The sequence below is a fragment of the Phycodurus eques genome, chromosome 11 (genome assembly GCF_024500275.1).
Source record: "Phycodurus eques isolate BA_2022a chromosome 11, UOR_Pequ_1.1, whole genome shotgun sequence".
NCBI classification, from domain to species: domain Eukaryota; kingdom Metazoa; phylum Chordata; class Actinopteri; order Syngnathiformes; family Syngnathidae; genus Phycodurus; species Phycodurus eques.
Genome location: NC_084535.1, coordinates 3,077,114 through 3,091,953, shown reverse-complemented (window position 1 = coordinate 3,091,953; position 14,840 = coordinate 3,077,114). Strand labels below are relative to the sequence as shown.

The 14,840-nt window shown below is 40.7% G+C and overlaps 2 protein-coding genes across 5 annotated transcripts in view; both read left to right on the top strand.

Moving 5' to 3' along the window:
- Positions 1 to 260: 260 nt before the first annotated feature.
- mrpl57 (mitochondrial ribosomal protein L57) lies at positions 261 to 2,646 on the top strand. 2 transcript variants are annotated; one of them, XM_061690408.1, is made up of 3 exons: positions 261 to 459; positions 677 to 728; positions 2,107 to 2,646. In XM_061690408.1, exon 3 carries the CDS (start codon positions 2,124 to 2,126, stop codon positions 2,433 to 2,435), a length of 312 nt encoding a protein of 103 aa, XP_061546392.1. In that variant the 5' UTR covers positions 261 to 459; positions 677 to 728; positions 2,107 to 2,123; the 3' UTR covers positions 2,436 to 2,646. The 2 variants fall into 2 exon arrangements, with proteins under 2 accessions (XP_061546392.1, XP_061546391.1); XM_061690407.1 differs by lacking the exon at positions 677 to 728 and having other exon boundaries at positions 266 to 459.
- A 1,438-nt stretch (positions 2,647 to 4,084) lies between these two features.
- Positions 4,085 to 14,840, top strand: part of kcnh1a (potassium voltage-gated channel, subfamily H (eag-related), member 1a) — a 40,207-nt gene continuing 29,451 nt past the window's right edge. For 2 of the 3 annotated variants that reach the window (XM_061690638.1, XM_061690637.1), the window contains exons 1-3: positions 4,085 to 4,306; positions 8,511 to 8,537; positions 11,245 to 11,368. In XM_061690638.1, coding sequence (XP_061546622.1) covers positions 4,234 to 4,306; positions 8,511 to 8,537; positions 11,245 to 11,368 — 224 coding nt within the window. In that variant the 5' untranslated portion in view covers positions 4,085 to 4,233. The remainder of the gene's footprint in view (positions 4,307 to 8,510; positions 8,538 to 11,244; positions 11,369 to 14,840) is intronic. The other variant, XM_061690639.1, reaches the window with a different exon arrangement.

Genomic DNA, 14,840 nt, shown 5'->3' with positions numbered 1-14,840 from the left:
AACTATACACTTTTCCACCTGTCTGTGTTTCAACAAATTTGCGTATAGTTTACCCCTGACAATGTGCATATCAACAAGCATAAACGTTGCCGCGCTTAGGTTTGAGCTTTCTGACTCGCCGTAGTGCCCTGAATTCGGTGCTTGTCACGCCTACTTCACATATAATTACAGACTTAATACTTTAATACACATTAAATATACGTATTAATATAAAACCGGCCACTTGTTAGTCTTGAAACTTGTATTTAAGGACATTTTTATTCAGTGTAAATCCTTGTAACCAAGTGCACCGTCGCAGTGAAGTTTGATCTTTCTGCCGCGCCGTAGACCAACCCGGATGTAGACGCTCGACCCCGACATTTGCACATTTTATACGTTTAGGGCTTTTAAACTGTCTTAATTTGTTCCTTTCTTGTTTGTCCCCGGATTTTGAAGCTATTTCGTTTACAAATAAGCGAGGTAAGGTGCACATATTGCTCGTCAAGCGTTATTTCAACGACTATTTCGCTTGTGATCTGACCTACAGTTTAGCTTGCTAGCAAGTTAGCATCCCGTGGTAGCCACTACTTGTTGAGTAGTTTAAACGCAAATTAAATCGTGTTTTCTTTTGTTTCGTTCAGCAAGTTATATAAAGAAACCCTTGATAAATAAATACACGTTTTTTTTGTTATGAAAGAACAAGGAATATAACAACTCAATGTTACATAATGAAGGACGAATGAATTAAGGTATACTTCAACGAGTTCTGCATCACATTGTACTGTCGTTAAAACTATTCAACTAAATGGTAGTCATTTTTTATATGAGAAGAACCACAGTGAAACCTTTGATTTGTTTTGGATTTTGAACCAAATTTCCTCCCCATAGAAAAGAATGAAATTTCAATGAATCTGTTCCAGGGTCAAACTGTCACCACCCGACAACCTTAAACTGTACAGTGAATGCTTTAAGTAGCATTTTCCATGTATGCAACTTTGAGTAAGATAAGCACTGTATAATAATACGACTAAAATCAAGTAAAACTACTCAACTTTCAAAGATGCCTGTCAGGCATACTGTCTGTCACCTGTTGGCATTTTATAGCTATTGAATGCAGCCGGATGGGTTCTGATGTTACATTTGTTTTTCTATGGCTACATGGTCACACTTTTCTATTTGCCATTAACGGAAAACAAAACGACAAAAAAAAGAGAAATATATTTTTGGCATGTCAGGCTTTCATATTGTTTACATATGTAAAGGGTCCTGTAATACTTAACATTTAAAGTTGTTGTATTAATTTTGTCGTTTTGTTTTTTAATGTATCTTTACCCATTTCGTATGTACATTATTCAATGGATAATTGATAAATATAAATTAAGTTGATTATTGATTACAGTCTTGATAGGGATTTTTTTTAAATTAAATTAAACTATTTTAATATTAAATGTAAAGACTCCTGAAACATTTTACATTCATATTTGTTGCATTAAGTTGGCTGTTTGGTTGTTAAAATTCGTTGGCAACATTTATTTATTTTAGTTTTTTGTATTAATAAAAATACTCGATTCATTAATTGGTGAATTGATTAATTAAGATGACATTTGTTAGTAGAGAAAATAAAGTAATTATAAACATACTGTATTATGAAATGCTTTTGTTTAGATTGAAATAGTAAGTCCTGTAATATTTTACATGTTACATTAATGTAGCATTTTTTTCTGAAAGTAGTTCCTTACATTTATTTGTCTATTTTTTACTAATGAAATAAAATAATTTTAATACATATTAAAATAATGCTTATTATTTTATTAAAAGAAAGCAATTGTATTCATAGATTTATTGCAGCTATCTCATATTTTAAGAATAAAAAATTCTATCAATTAATCAAGTGAACTGCAAAAAAATGATGTTGTATTATTAAACAATGAAATATGCATGTGAGGTATTGTTGTAATCTCGGGTCGCTATCCTCCTATTCCACACAGTATCTGTGACTTTGAGTGTGTGTGACTTTAAAAAGCGTGGCCCGGCCCGGTGAGTGACGTGGGCGTCGGCGAATGAGATCGTCGAGTCGGTTGTCGTGACCTGAATCTCTTTTTTTTGTTTTTTTGCGTGCGCCGTCAGAGAAGCCAGCGGCCGCCATGTTCCTCAGCCTGGCCCTGCTGCGTAAGGGCATCCCGGGCAAGCAGTGGATCGGCAAGTACCGGCGTCCGCGGCCCGTCACGTGGCAGATGAAGCGCAACACGCTGAAGCACCTGGAGCGCGAGGCCCAGAACGAGTACTGGATCAGCCGGCCCTACGTGACGCCCGAGCAGGAGGCCGGAAGCGCCGCCGAGCGCCGCGCCGGCAACTGGCTGCGCATCAAGGAGGCCAAGTTCAACAATTTCCCCCAGCGCAAGACCGTCACCGATCACCTGGCCCAACTCGGCATGTCCAAGAACTGGTCCCCTTAACGCTTGGGTTTGGACAAGGAAAGACTTTTCAGCGTGTTCGTGCCGTATTGTGAAGCAGGGCTGAAAGCGTTAAGGTGTTTTGAGTCATTAAAACACACAAAAAGGCATGAAAGCAGCAAAATATTCTATATTAACTGTTGTCCATGTACAACTTGGTTCTCCACATGTATTACTCATCATTTATATATAAAACTCAGTTGAAATACTGCAACTTGTTTTTGGTTGTCTGTTTTGAAGATGTGAAGATGCCCTTTGGGCTAATTTACACGTTTTAATTTTCCCTTCACCTCTCAGATTTTCTTCAAATTTTTAGGTGTCCAGTAGTAATTATAAAACAATAATTCCTTGATATCGTTTGGTCTAGTAGTGTGCTAGTTAATATCTATTGATGAAGCTCATGTGAAGGTGGCTTGTTTATGTTGAATAATTGAACAACTAAATGCAGCCGTTCATGTAGTTATGTTTTGTGATTGCAGAGTTGATGTTTTACGGTTGTCTCTGTTGTAAGTGTTTCGTTGCCACACTTTTGGCTTTTGTCATTACAGACATCTTATTATTATGCTCCACATTGATGGGCCCGAGCTTGAGATTCAAACCCACAACCTCCCGACTGCGAGGCAGGTGGGCTAAACACTTCACAATGTGCCGGTATTTGGAAACATCAGTTACAAAAAAAACTTTTCACTTTCAAGACTTCCTGTTGGCTAAGATCCCTAACAACTGCACTCCACTTTATTTCTAGAACACAAAAAAACAACTGCAGCTGTAACAAAGTGCTGTACCTGTTAATGATTGAACAAAAAAAATAATGACATAGTTTTTAAATACAAATATTCTTTAAGTACAAATTCCTGCAGCACCTCCGATTAGCATGTATACGTATTTACATATTTTCATATGTTACATGTTTTCAAATCTACTGCTGTGGTGTGAAAATGCAGAAGAAAATGATTTCTGCACTGTAGCGTGTATAACGGAATGTGCTGTGTGAGTGTGTGTCTGCCACTTGAAGTAGACGTGTGAACATCTTTCAAGTTTGTCTCTTTGAAATATGAATAACTTGTTCTGCTTCCTCTCCAGCACGTTTCCCCACCCAAGTTTATCCTCCTCACTGGAAGGACAGCCTCGCCTATGCAAGCTTCATTTTTAAGGACTTGATCACCTTTTCGGTGCATTGGGTCCTGCTGGTTCCCATAGCAACCACCACAGTTCACTCTTCACACCTTAATCGAGGGCCGTACTTAAACGTATGAAACGATATCCGCGAACAATGAGTTTATTATGACGTGTTTTTTTTTTTTTTTTATCAAAGTATTTCCTATTCGAGAATTACTTTTGATTCTCATTGTAAAATCTAGACAGTCGGGTCACCCACTCGTATCTCGAGGCACTCGTGTACTTTTGTTAACTTGATGGCTAATGAAATTCCTCCTTGGAAGGCTCACTCACCGGTGTGCGCATCCTTTCGTCCGGCAGGTGTCGCTGTGGCACATCCTTCTCCATGAGACCAGGGAGCAGGGAGACCCCCCCCCCCCTCAGCCCCCCACACAGTCCGGGTGGGCCCCTCCTCTCCCCGCATCCGAGTCAGCATCTCAGGCGTCCTCCTCCTCCTCCTCCTCCTCCTCCTCCTCCTCCGCGGATGAGGAAGACGAGGAGCCGCCGCACCAGCGGGCTGATGAGCCAGCAGCAGCAGCAGCAGCCGCACAAGCAGCACACACGCACGCACCCACGCCGCGGCATCATGACGCCGGAGCACAGCGCGGAGCCTCGCCCGGAGCAGGCCGAGTGAAGCGGCAGGATGGCGGGGGGCCGCCGGGGACTTGTGGCCCCTCAGAATACTTTTTTGGAAAATATTGTCCGACGCTCCAACGGTAAGACCAGCTTTCGCTTTCCGTCTGTGTGTGTGTGTGTGTGTGTGTGTACACATTACGTACCAATTGATCCACAGCCAAATTGATTCATTGGGGACACATTTTTGAGGGGGTTCGATGAGTAAAGTTGCGGTTTGAGTGATAATGTAAATTGGGGAAGAAAAAACAAAAACACTACACCCTGAACCCTGTCGTTATGGATCATTGCAAAAACCACTTACATTGTAGAAATATTATCGAGAAATAGATAGATAGAAACATGCAGGTTTAATAGAAATGTAATCTAATCTCAACTGGAAAAAGCAGATTTAGATGTTGGATTTTCATATATGGTAAGTAAATACAGTATATCGTTAATGACGCTACATTAACATTTGTACAAACAGTGCAAAGTGGGAAGTGTGATATAATTGACAGATACAATAATGTTGATACTACACCTAATAGTGTTTATAGCTCAATTTTGTGTTAAAACCTGAGCAAAAATAGACAATAAAATAATGAAAATGTACATTTTGGAAAGGTGCGATAAAACGATGTGTGATGGTACAACAGTATGTAGGATTTTTACATAATAATCAATCAATCAACTTCAGGCTCCTAACTTGTGATGACAAAAACCTCCTGCAGGATTGATTTGGCACGGAGAGAATTTGATGGACCAGAAATAATACCCGAAAAAAAGACTATCGCTGCTTGAAATTTTTAATTAGAGCAACTTTTATATGAGAAGTTTTTGGAATTCTCTCAGGAAGCAAGACTGTTCATTTACGCACTCCCATTAAAGCGATGCATTTTAATTTCACGCATAATTACACAAGAGCAACACAAGTCTCTGGTGTCTCTTACATGGGCAGCAACGCATATGTGCTGCACACTGTGAAACCATACTGTATGTCCAGAAAAAGTGCTAATTATCGGACTTGGAGGTTGTCTGAGGTGGTGTTTAAAACCAGGCTGAGGGGGGCCCACGTATCCTGCGTGCCACCCCAAAATTAAATTTAAAAGTACACCGTTTAAAAGGGCGGAAGTATACAGTAACTGATTGAACATACATGAAATAAATGTTGGGGGGTGGGGAGCAGTTTTAATAGTTTCAAAGGGGCCCCCACAAAAAATGTAAAAAAAAAAAATGTAGCCTCGGGGCCCCTGATGACATAATCAAGCTCAATTTAAATTAATTTGAATATCCAAAGTTGTAGGTAGTTTTTACGAGATCATACCAACCATAACAATATGGCGATTGCGTGATAATCGATACATGGAACAAAACTACATACTGTATGATAAAGCATGTTATATATGTACCTACAGAAATACACAAATGAAATGATCATATTACCATAAAAGCATATTCAAATGAGGTCTAATCAATGTTTTTTTAAACGGAATGTTTTTTCCCCCCAAAGTATTCTAAAAGCAAAGCAAAATCAGATTTAAGCAGGTTGCACACATACCAATTCCTCAACAATTGTGTGCAGTGTCGTCCAGATGGTCAACACAGAACAGCACACCACACACACATGCACACGCGCGCACACAAAAACATATCTGTTGTAGTACCAAGACTGACCTGTACGACTGTAAGAGGCAGCACCGTACCACAGGGCATCCAAACGGCCGGAAAATACAAAGAAGGAGTAGAAGTACAAACGTAGTAGTGGAAAAAGAAGTAGAAGTTGCTAGGCTAACTGTACAAGATTAACATTTGCGATTGTCGAAACCAACCAATTTCTAAGTCCAACGGGAAGGAAAAATCAGTATTAACCCTACACCCAAAGGATAATCTTTTAGAGACCTCCGACAATCGGCGTTTGCTGACTTTAGTCGGAAGAGTGTTAAAACGTGCAAATAAAGCTCAGTTATCAGTATGTGCGTACACCGCGTTAAATATTGAATAGGTGTAACATTTTGGATTGTCAGCCGCCAACTGGAAAAAAAGGTTTTAACATATCCCATACCACTGAATAACCGGTAAGGATAAATTGTTGGAGACATCTGATAATAGAAGGGTGGGGGAAATACTCAGATTTGTCCCAATTATCGGTACGTGTGCACCCATCGTAAGTGCGGTGCCGTGAAATGGGGGCTTGCCAAAATTTGCAAAAAGCCGATGCAAATCCCGTTTTTTGAGACAAAAGTCAACGCGACCTTGGGCGGGCCGCGGATTAGCAGGCGCTAAATCTGGACCTAACGGGAGCCAAGTGTGCTAATCTGAAAAGCGCGCTAGCTGCTCGGATGGGTGGATGTTACAAAGTGTCTCACTCACTCATCGTTTGATATTTTTGTTGTTGTTGTCTTTTTTTAACATTTCCTATTCATAAGCAATGTTGTTTTTCTTCAATCCTGGGCTATGAGTGAATTTTAATTCCTTTATGTTTAAATACGGCACACTTTTAAACAAGTGTCCAGCTAGCTATTAACAAAATGTGCCAGAATCGTGTTTCAAACAATTCACAGCAAACAATTTCAAACAATTTGTATCAATGATGGCTGCCAAATTTAGCCTGCTTGCTAACCAGCTAGCCACGGCTCCTATTACCATGTTGTATCTCACGTATCAACATTTTATTCAATAAAATTGAAAGCATCCACTCCATGTTCAAATTGAACTTAGTTAGCCAGCTGAGCGATTTAGCTTATAGATAGTTACTTTTATTGTATGTAAATGTTGGCTATCAAATTTACCATGCTAACCGGCTAGCGCCACTTCGACTCTCATAAATCAAGATTGTATTTAATCTACAAAGTTCAGACCAATTGTGTGTGTGTTTATATGAAATTTAAAGGATGAAATCTGAGCTGTTTCCCCCCCCCCCCCCCCCCCCCCCCCCCAAGTTTAGAAATGTCCTTTTTGTCTAAATGTTAGCTATCAGATTTAGTATACTAACCAGCTATCTCTGGCTTGTCACCCCATCTCACAAAACAACATTTAATCCAAGTAAGCGTAGATTAATATTTTGCTTATTCATTTGAAATATTTTGATCGTCTTTTCAAGCAAGTTCATTCTCGTCCCTGCAACTATTGTAACAATTTCTTTCAAAGTTGGATACTAAATTCAGCATGCTAACCAGCGAGCTGCGGCTCGTCACACCGCCCTGTTATATCACAAATCAACATTTTAATGACTAAAATTCAAATCTGTCTATATTTACTAAAGTAAGTCATTTTTAACTGTTATTCTTTTCTTCTGATGAGAAAAGTAACACTACCATTTCCGGATATCAGCTCGATGTTATGCTAACATGTTAACCACAACAAGTTAGACAGTTGAGGTGATTAATACTTAAATTTGTTGTAAATTGATTTTCAAGTGTGTTTATTCTATACCCAAAAGCTGTTCTAATAACGTTTTTCAACAGAGGCTACTGATTTCAGCATGTTAATCAGCCAGCCGAGGCTCATCACACCACTTTGTGTCTCACAAATCAACATTTTATTGAAATTAATTGATTTGAACACATGGTTATATACTGTAGTGTAGAAGGTATGGAAAACCATCTGTTTTATGTATAAATACTCCCTTTTTTGTAAGTTTTGGGTTAGCAGATGGATGCTAACATTTCTTAGCACCAGCTGGATGTTATGCTAGCCGCACCATGCAAAACCTGTTTCGGGATGAATTTAATTTGACGAGTTCATTCTAGCGGCACGGTGAGCGACTGGTTAGAGCCTCTGCCTCACAGTTCTGAGGACTGGGGTTCAATCCCCGGCCCCGCCTGTGTGGAGTTTGCATGTTCTCCCGTGCCTGCGTGGGTTTTCTCCGGGCACTCCGGTTTCCTCCCACATCCCAAAAACAGGCATGGTAAGTTAATTGAAGACTCTAAATTGCCCGTAGGTGTGAATGTGAGTGCGAATGGTTGTTTGTTTGTATGCGCCCTGCGATTGGCTGGCCACCAGTTCAGGGTGTACCCCGCCTCTCGCCCGAAAATAGCTGGGATAGGCTCCAGCACACCCGCGACCCTTGTGAGGATAAGCGGCTCAGAAAGTGGAAGGATGGATAGTTCATTCTAGTCCCATAAGTTGTTAGTAAAATAGCATTTTGTTGATCACAATTTGAGCACAAATGTCAATGCACCGTTTTATCTTTTTTGTTTGTTTGTTTGCACATTCCATCTTTTTCTTTTTCTTTTGGTCACACATTCAACCTGATATTTGTCATATGAATCTGTTAACTCTTGTTTTTCTTTTCACAAATTTCAGTTTGGACACTGTCACATAGACAGACAGGTACTACGATCTAAACTAGCTTCTTATGTTTTCTTTACACTATCTACTGACCCTTACCTTACTCTCCCTTCTCATTGCAGTGTATCATTAGAATGTTCTATACCAAATGTTGTTAATTTACAAAGTGCTCACTAACTAGTGAGCCATAGTCATTTTTACCAATACAAGTTTTAAGACAAGAGTAAGAGATTTGGATTTCCCAAAAGTAACATCCATCTGATCATTGTAAAATAACACATTGGCATGGAACATCTTGTGCATTCTATTGTGTTGTCATGAATTTAGTTCTATGTGATAAAAGAAATGTGTGTTTTTGTGTGTGTGTATTTGTGTTCATATGTGGTCTGAAATTTAAAATCCCTTTCCCCTGTCCTTTGCCCCTGTGTAATTTTCTTGTTTGATGCATCACTTGTGTATTATTTTTACACTTTTTTAGACTGAAGTGACACATTTTTTTTTAGTATCAAAATAAATACAATTTAAAATTGTTTCTCAGCAAGTTTAGTTATTAATGTGATTCTCCCATCAATAATAACCAGGAATAATCAATTAATGAATTGATTTGTTTATGTATAAAAAAAGATATTTTTCGTGGGACTTAAAGGGACTCGCATGACAACGTTATCATATGCAAAACCTTTTGTAAAAAAAAAAACAAAAAAAAAAAACTAGCCGATTTTCTAGGAATGAGTATAGTTATCCAAGAGTCAATGAATTGATTGTTAATTCCGAAGATTGTGTGGAATTCATTGCTGATTAATCATGCCTTGGAGGAATTCATGCGACACTTGAGAAACAAAAGTTCACAACATTCCGCAGTCGGTTTTCCCATTCCGTAAGAAATTATAATCAATTAATTGCGTGTTATGAATTCAGTGGCTGGTTTGGATTGTCGATTATGTCTGAAGCAAACAAGGAAAAGCGGAGTGCACTACTTGGCTGCAACCAACAGACTCTCGACTAGTTTGCTGTCTAAAAAAGAACAATGTGATCACAGTTGTTTTTGCTTTACATGAGATTTGCATTGAAAAACTGGAGTTCAGGAGAAAAAATAAATACATTGGTAGAGTTTTTCAGCGAATAGTTGTTTTGGTTGTACAGCAAAAATTGTGAATCGGAAATTGGCAGGGGTTCACTGTACAGTGATACCTTGACTTAGGTCCAATTGCAAGTTGGGATATTGGGCGAACGTTGTGGCGTTCTCTGCCGCCATCTTGTGGTGGAGTAACTATAGCTCATTCGTACCGCCAATATGACACTTGTATCCAACCAGTTCAGCACATTTACAGGCTTTTGATCTTTTTCACGCTCCTTTCAATAAACGTTGATGGTCAATAAATTACCATTTTACAGCCAGGGGCAAGTAATAACGCAAAGAACGCAATAGGATTTTCAAGGACGCAGATTTTTGTAAAATTATTATTCAGAGACCAGGCAATGCCGGCAAGCGGACCGTTAACCAAGTTGAAAACCAACACTGATTGTCTCGGGCTATTAGCATATTGACTATGAGTAAGTGTTGCGCCGAGGTGCTGCTCACCTTTTTAATATGCAAAATAGGCCGCATAAAAACCCGCTGCCTTTTTTTATGACCTTTAAAACTAATCACGGCAATTATTGATATTTACAGACAAACGAGGGATCGCATCGATTATCCCCCGTGATCCTTCTTTATTTAGCCATTAAAAAAAAACCACACAAGCCTGCGTTAAAACAAACTCAGATGAGGTCTTTGTGTCAGCGTGTGCAGTCGAAATTTGTCGGTTTTATGTCCACGCATGTAATGAAGCGTCGTGGATGCTAATGAACATTGATCAAGTGCGTTGGGAGCTCTTAACGCAAAGGTTACAAATCTGTCCTTGTAATATTCATAAGTGTAGACAAGAAAAAGGACACTACGTGGAAAACAAACACAAATTAAAAACAAATAAAACACTAAATTACGTGTATGTAGTCAATCTTCACATCTAAAATGCCTTGCACTCTAATATGTAGAAATGGGCATAATAATCGATCGCAGATTCATGAATTAAGAATTCAGTCGATTCATCGTGTCTTGAAGCAATGGAGCAATTGAGTTGACGAGTTTGCTGTCTAAAGAAGACCAACATGCTTCATGCTTGACTTATTATGGCACAACTCAATTATTAGGCGTTCAAAAATGTTCAGATAGCGTAAACACATTTTCCCAATAATCATAGTGGGGTGCACTATCGGGCTGAAACCAGCAGAGGAGCTGTTGAGTCACCTAGTTTGCTGTCGAAAGAAGACACAACATCCTAAGTCTGTGCTATGGCAAAAACCAAAACACAATTATTCTGATCAATATGACAACTAGCATTGAAACTGGAGTTCAGATTCAGGGAGTGGAAATAAATTTTCCCGATAATCAAAATGGGTTTTACCACCTGGCTGCAACTAGGACAAACGACAATGGAATCTGCCTTGGTGGCAGTAAAAGACTATTGATAAATGTACACTCAACTGCTGCTTATCCTTTTGGCCTTTTTGCTTGTGTCCTTTCATGTCTTCCAGTAACTTTCACCCTTTATTTTCTCCCAATATTCACCTTCGATTCTGATCAAAGGCAAATATTTCCAACCTCTTTTGAGTTTCTCGGAGGAGTGTTGCCGAGATGCCGGCGTTAACCCCTCAAGTGTTTGCCTCCTTGTGCTTTTTGTGTTTTTTGCCTGTGTGGGCGGCACAGACACCAACTTTGTGCTGGGAAACGCGCAGATCGTGGACTGGCCCATCGTCTACAGCAACGACGGCTTCTGCAAACTGTCGGGTTACCACAGGGCAGAGGTCATGCAGAAGAGCAGCACCTGCAGGTAGGCCGCTGTCATTGGCTGGTTTATCAGTCACTGTCGTGCCAGTCACTGGTACAATGAAGAAGTCTACACACCCCTGTTCAAATGCCAGGTTTTTGTGTTTAAAAACAAACAAAAAAAAGACCAAGATAAACGGTTTAAAAACTTTTTACACCATTAGCCTGTACAGCTGAACTTTATTTGGGGTTCATCAGAGGCTCTTGAAACAGTGTCAGGTATGTGTTGACTCCCATTTATCATGAGCTTGAATGGGATTTGTTCATTCTAAAAACAGCCACATCACCAGTTTAAGAGGGTGTGCACACTTGTGCAACGACATTACCTCAATTGTTTGTTCTTACTTCCCCTCTTGAAAATATATATATTTTTTAAATGTCAACATTAATTGCAGAAAAAGTTTTGAAAGTTTTTTTATTTTTTTAAATATATCACAAAAATCTGGCACTTGAACAAGAGGTGTGTAGACTTTTTCTATCCAACGTAGGCCAAGATTCCAATCCTCACAGACGAGTCGTCTGCTGGTGTCTCATCCGCCGGTGTTCATTGCAGCCCCGCGTCGTGCAGCAGAAGTAGCCGCAATGGACCGCTTTTCAAATGAATAATTGATCCGACTGTTGTTGAGCGACAAAATGGAGGCCATACGTCGTCATTTCTGCGCTGTGTGCCAATTGCAGTAGGTACAAGTGTCAGGATTCGCAGCATTAGTGGATGACTAGTTACCAGTGAAAGAAATCGATCTAAAAGTATCAATTTGACAGTCAGATGCCAAATGTTTTGTCTAGAAAGCTGTTTGAACATTTATTCCATATTCTTAATATGTACTAGTATACTGTTTGTTCTCACTAGTAAGATAGTTCAGTGCAATAGTAGAACAATTGTCTTACTAGTACCGTTTTCTTCCCACTATTTTATGAGATTTCTTCGCGCAAGTAGAACAACTTTGGCATACAAAAAGGACAACTACATTATGAAATTCTGCTAGATAACATGAAGCACTTCACTATTTGCACGCTGATCAGAATCAGAATCATCTTTATTTTGCCAAGTATTTCCAAAAAACATACAAGGAATTTGTCTCCGGTAGTTGGAGCTGCTCCAGTACGACAACAGACAGTCAATTGACAGAGAACACTTTTGAGACATAAAGACATTGGGAAAAACAGTCGCTGAGCAATAAAAGGTTGCTAGTTATCTGGTAATGCCGGTACATTTTTGTTGCTTGTGCAAATGTTGCAGATACTCATCAGTCACTGTGCAAGTGGTGCAGATGCTACTCTGGCCTGAGTGGCCAGTATTGGTCAACAACAGATATGCAAATAGTGCAGCGTGGCGAGACTACTACAGTGAGTGCACGAGTAATGTATAATTGGCCCGACAGAAATGTGACAACAAACTCAAGACAAAAAATTGCCAGCATGTTGCAATGGAATTGTAGGGTAGGTGTGTAAGAAGTTGATGGCAAGAGGGAAGAAGCTGTTGGAATGTCTGTCCGAGAGGATTTTGCACGCTCTTGTCTTAGTTCTGGCAGCGTGCAAGTCCTCAAGGGTGGGTAGGTGGGTACCGACAATCTTTTCATCAGTTTTGATTGTCCGTCGCAGTCGGAGTTTGTCCTTTTTTGTAGCAGCACCAAACCAGACTGTGATGAAAGAATACAGGATCGATTCGATGACCGCTGTGTAGAACTGTCTCAGCAGCTCCGGTGGCAGGCCGTGCTTCCTCAGAAGCCGCAGGAAGTACATCCTGTCCTGGGCCTTTTTGAGGACTGAGTTGCTGTTGATCGCCCACTTCAGGTCCTGAGAGACTAATTCCCAGGAACTTGAAGGTCTCGACGGTTGACACAAGGCAGCTAGACAGCGTGAGCGGCACCTGTGGCGAAGGATGCCTCCTGAAGTCCACGATCATCTCTACAGTCTTGAGCGTGTTCAGGTCCAGGTTGTGTCGGCCGCACCGAAGCTCCAGCCGCTCCGCTTCCTGTCGATATGCAGACTCGTCACCATCTTTGATGACAGTGGTGTCATCAAAGATGACAGAAACTGATATAGGATGTGACAGTGTCCGTATATTCATCCAGGCTGCCAGCTGAATTTTCAAAGACACTCCAGTCTGTGCAGTCTAAACAGCTTTGAAGTTCTATCTTTGCTTCATTGGTCCACTTTTTCATTGTTTTCACTGTAGGCTTCACACATTTAAGTTCTTGCCTGTATGTCGGTATTAAGTGAATTAAACAGTGATCAGACGAGCCCAGTGCTGCACGGGGTATGGCACGGTATGTGTTATTTCGGGTAGTATAGCAGTGGTCTAAAATGTTATTTTCTCTGGTAGGACCGTCGATGTGCCGCTTGTATTTAGGGAGTTCGTGGTTGAGTTTAGCTTTGTTAAAGTCCCCGAGAATAATGAGGGGTGAGTCCGGGTGTTTTTTTTTTTTTTTTCCAATTTCGTTGACTTGTTGAGCGAGCGACAGCAGTGCGGTGTTCGTGTTAGCTCGAGGCGCAATGTAGAACCGGCGAGAATGAATGATGCAAACTCACGAGGCGAGTAGAATGGCTTACAGTTCAAAAACATCCATCCATCCATTTTCTGAGCTGCTTTTCCTCACTAGGGTCGCGGGCATGCTGGAGCCTATCCCAGCTGTCATCGGGCAGGAGGCGGGGTACACCCTGAACTGGTTGCCAGCCAATCGCAGGGCACATACAAACAGACAACCATTCGCACTCACAGTCATGCCTACGGGCAATTTAGAGTCTCCAATTAATTTTGGGGATGTGGGAGGAAACCGGAGTGCCCGGAGAAAACCCACACAGGCACGGGGAGAACATGCAAACTCCACACAGGCGGGGCCGGGGATTGAACCCGGGTCCTCAGAACTGTGAGGCTGACACTCTAACCAGTCGGCCACCGTGCCGCCAGTTCAAAAACAGCGACTCTAAATGCGGGCTGCAGTGTGTGCTGAGCTCCGTGACGGCCGTACACATTTTGTTGTTGATATAGAAGCATATCCCGCCGCCTTTTGTGTTCCCCGATCATTCCATGTCGCGGTCTGCCCGGTGAAGCTGGAAGCTGTCAGTGAGTCACGTAATGTCTCCAAAGACCAACAAAAAACACAAAAACAAAAAACAATACTAGATTGAATACTAGATACTACTGATATCAATTAGTGTGCAGTTTTGCCTCACTCATAACATGTAATTGTCCTCCTAGTATGCCAAAGTCATCCTACTAGTCTGCAGGGTTGTCTCATACAGAAGTGGGAAAAACTTTATCAGTAAGACACAGTCGTTATACTAGTGTGCTGAATTTTCTTACTCGTGTTGACAAAGAGCGTACCATGGACCTTAAGCCGTTTGTGTATTTCAAGCGTGTCAAACTTCTTTTTGTCAGGGGCCACACTTCCCTTGGAGGGACATTCTGACTGTGAACCCATATAAATGATTTACCACCTCAAATAATTACATATACACAACAAATTGATGGA

What these genes read in the sequence shown, in the direction of transcription:
- mrpl57 (XM_061690408.1), top strand. Translation starts at nt 2,124, where the DNA reads ATGTTCCTCAGCCTGGCCCTGCTGCGTAAGGGCATCCCGGGCAAGCAG.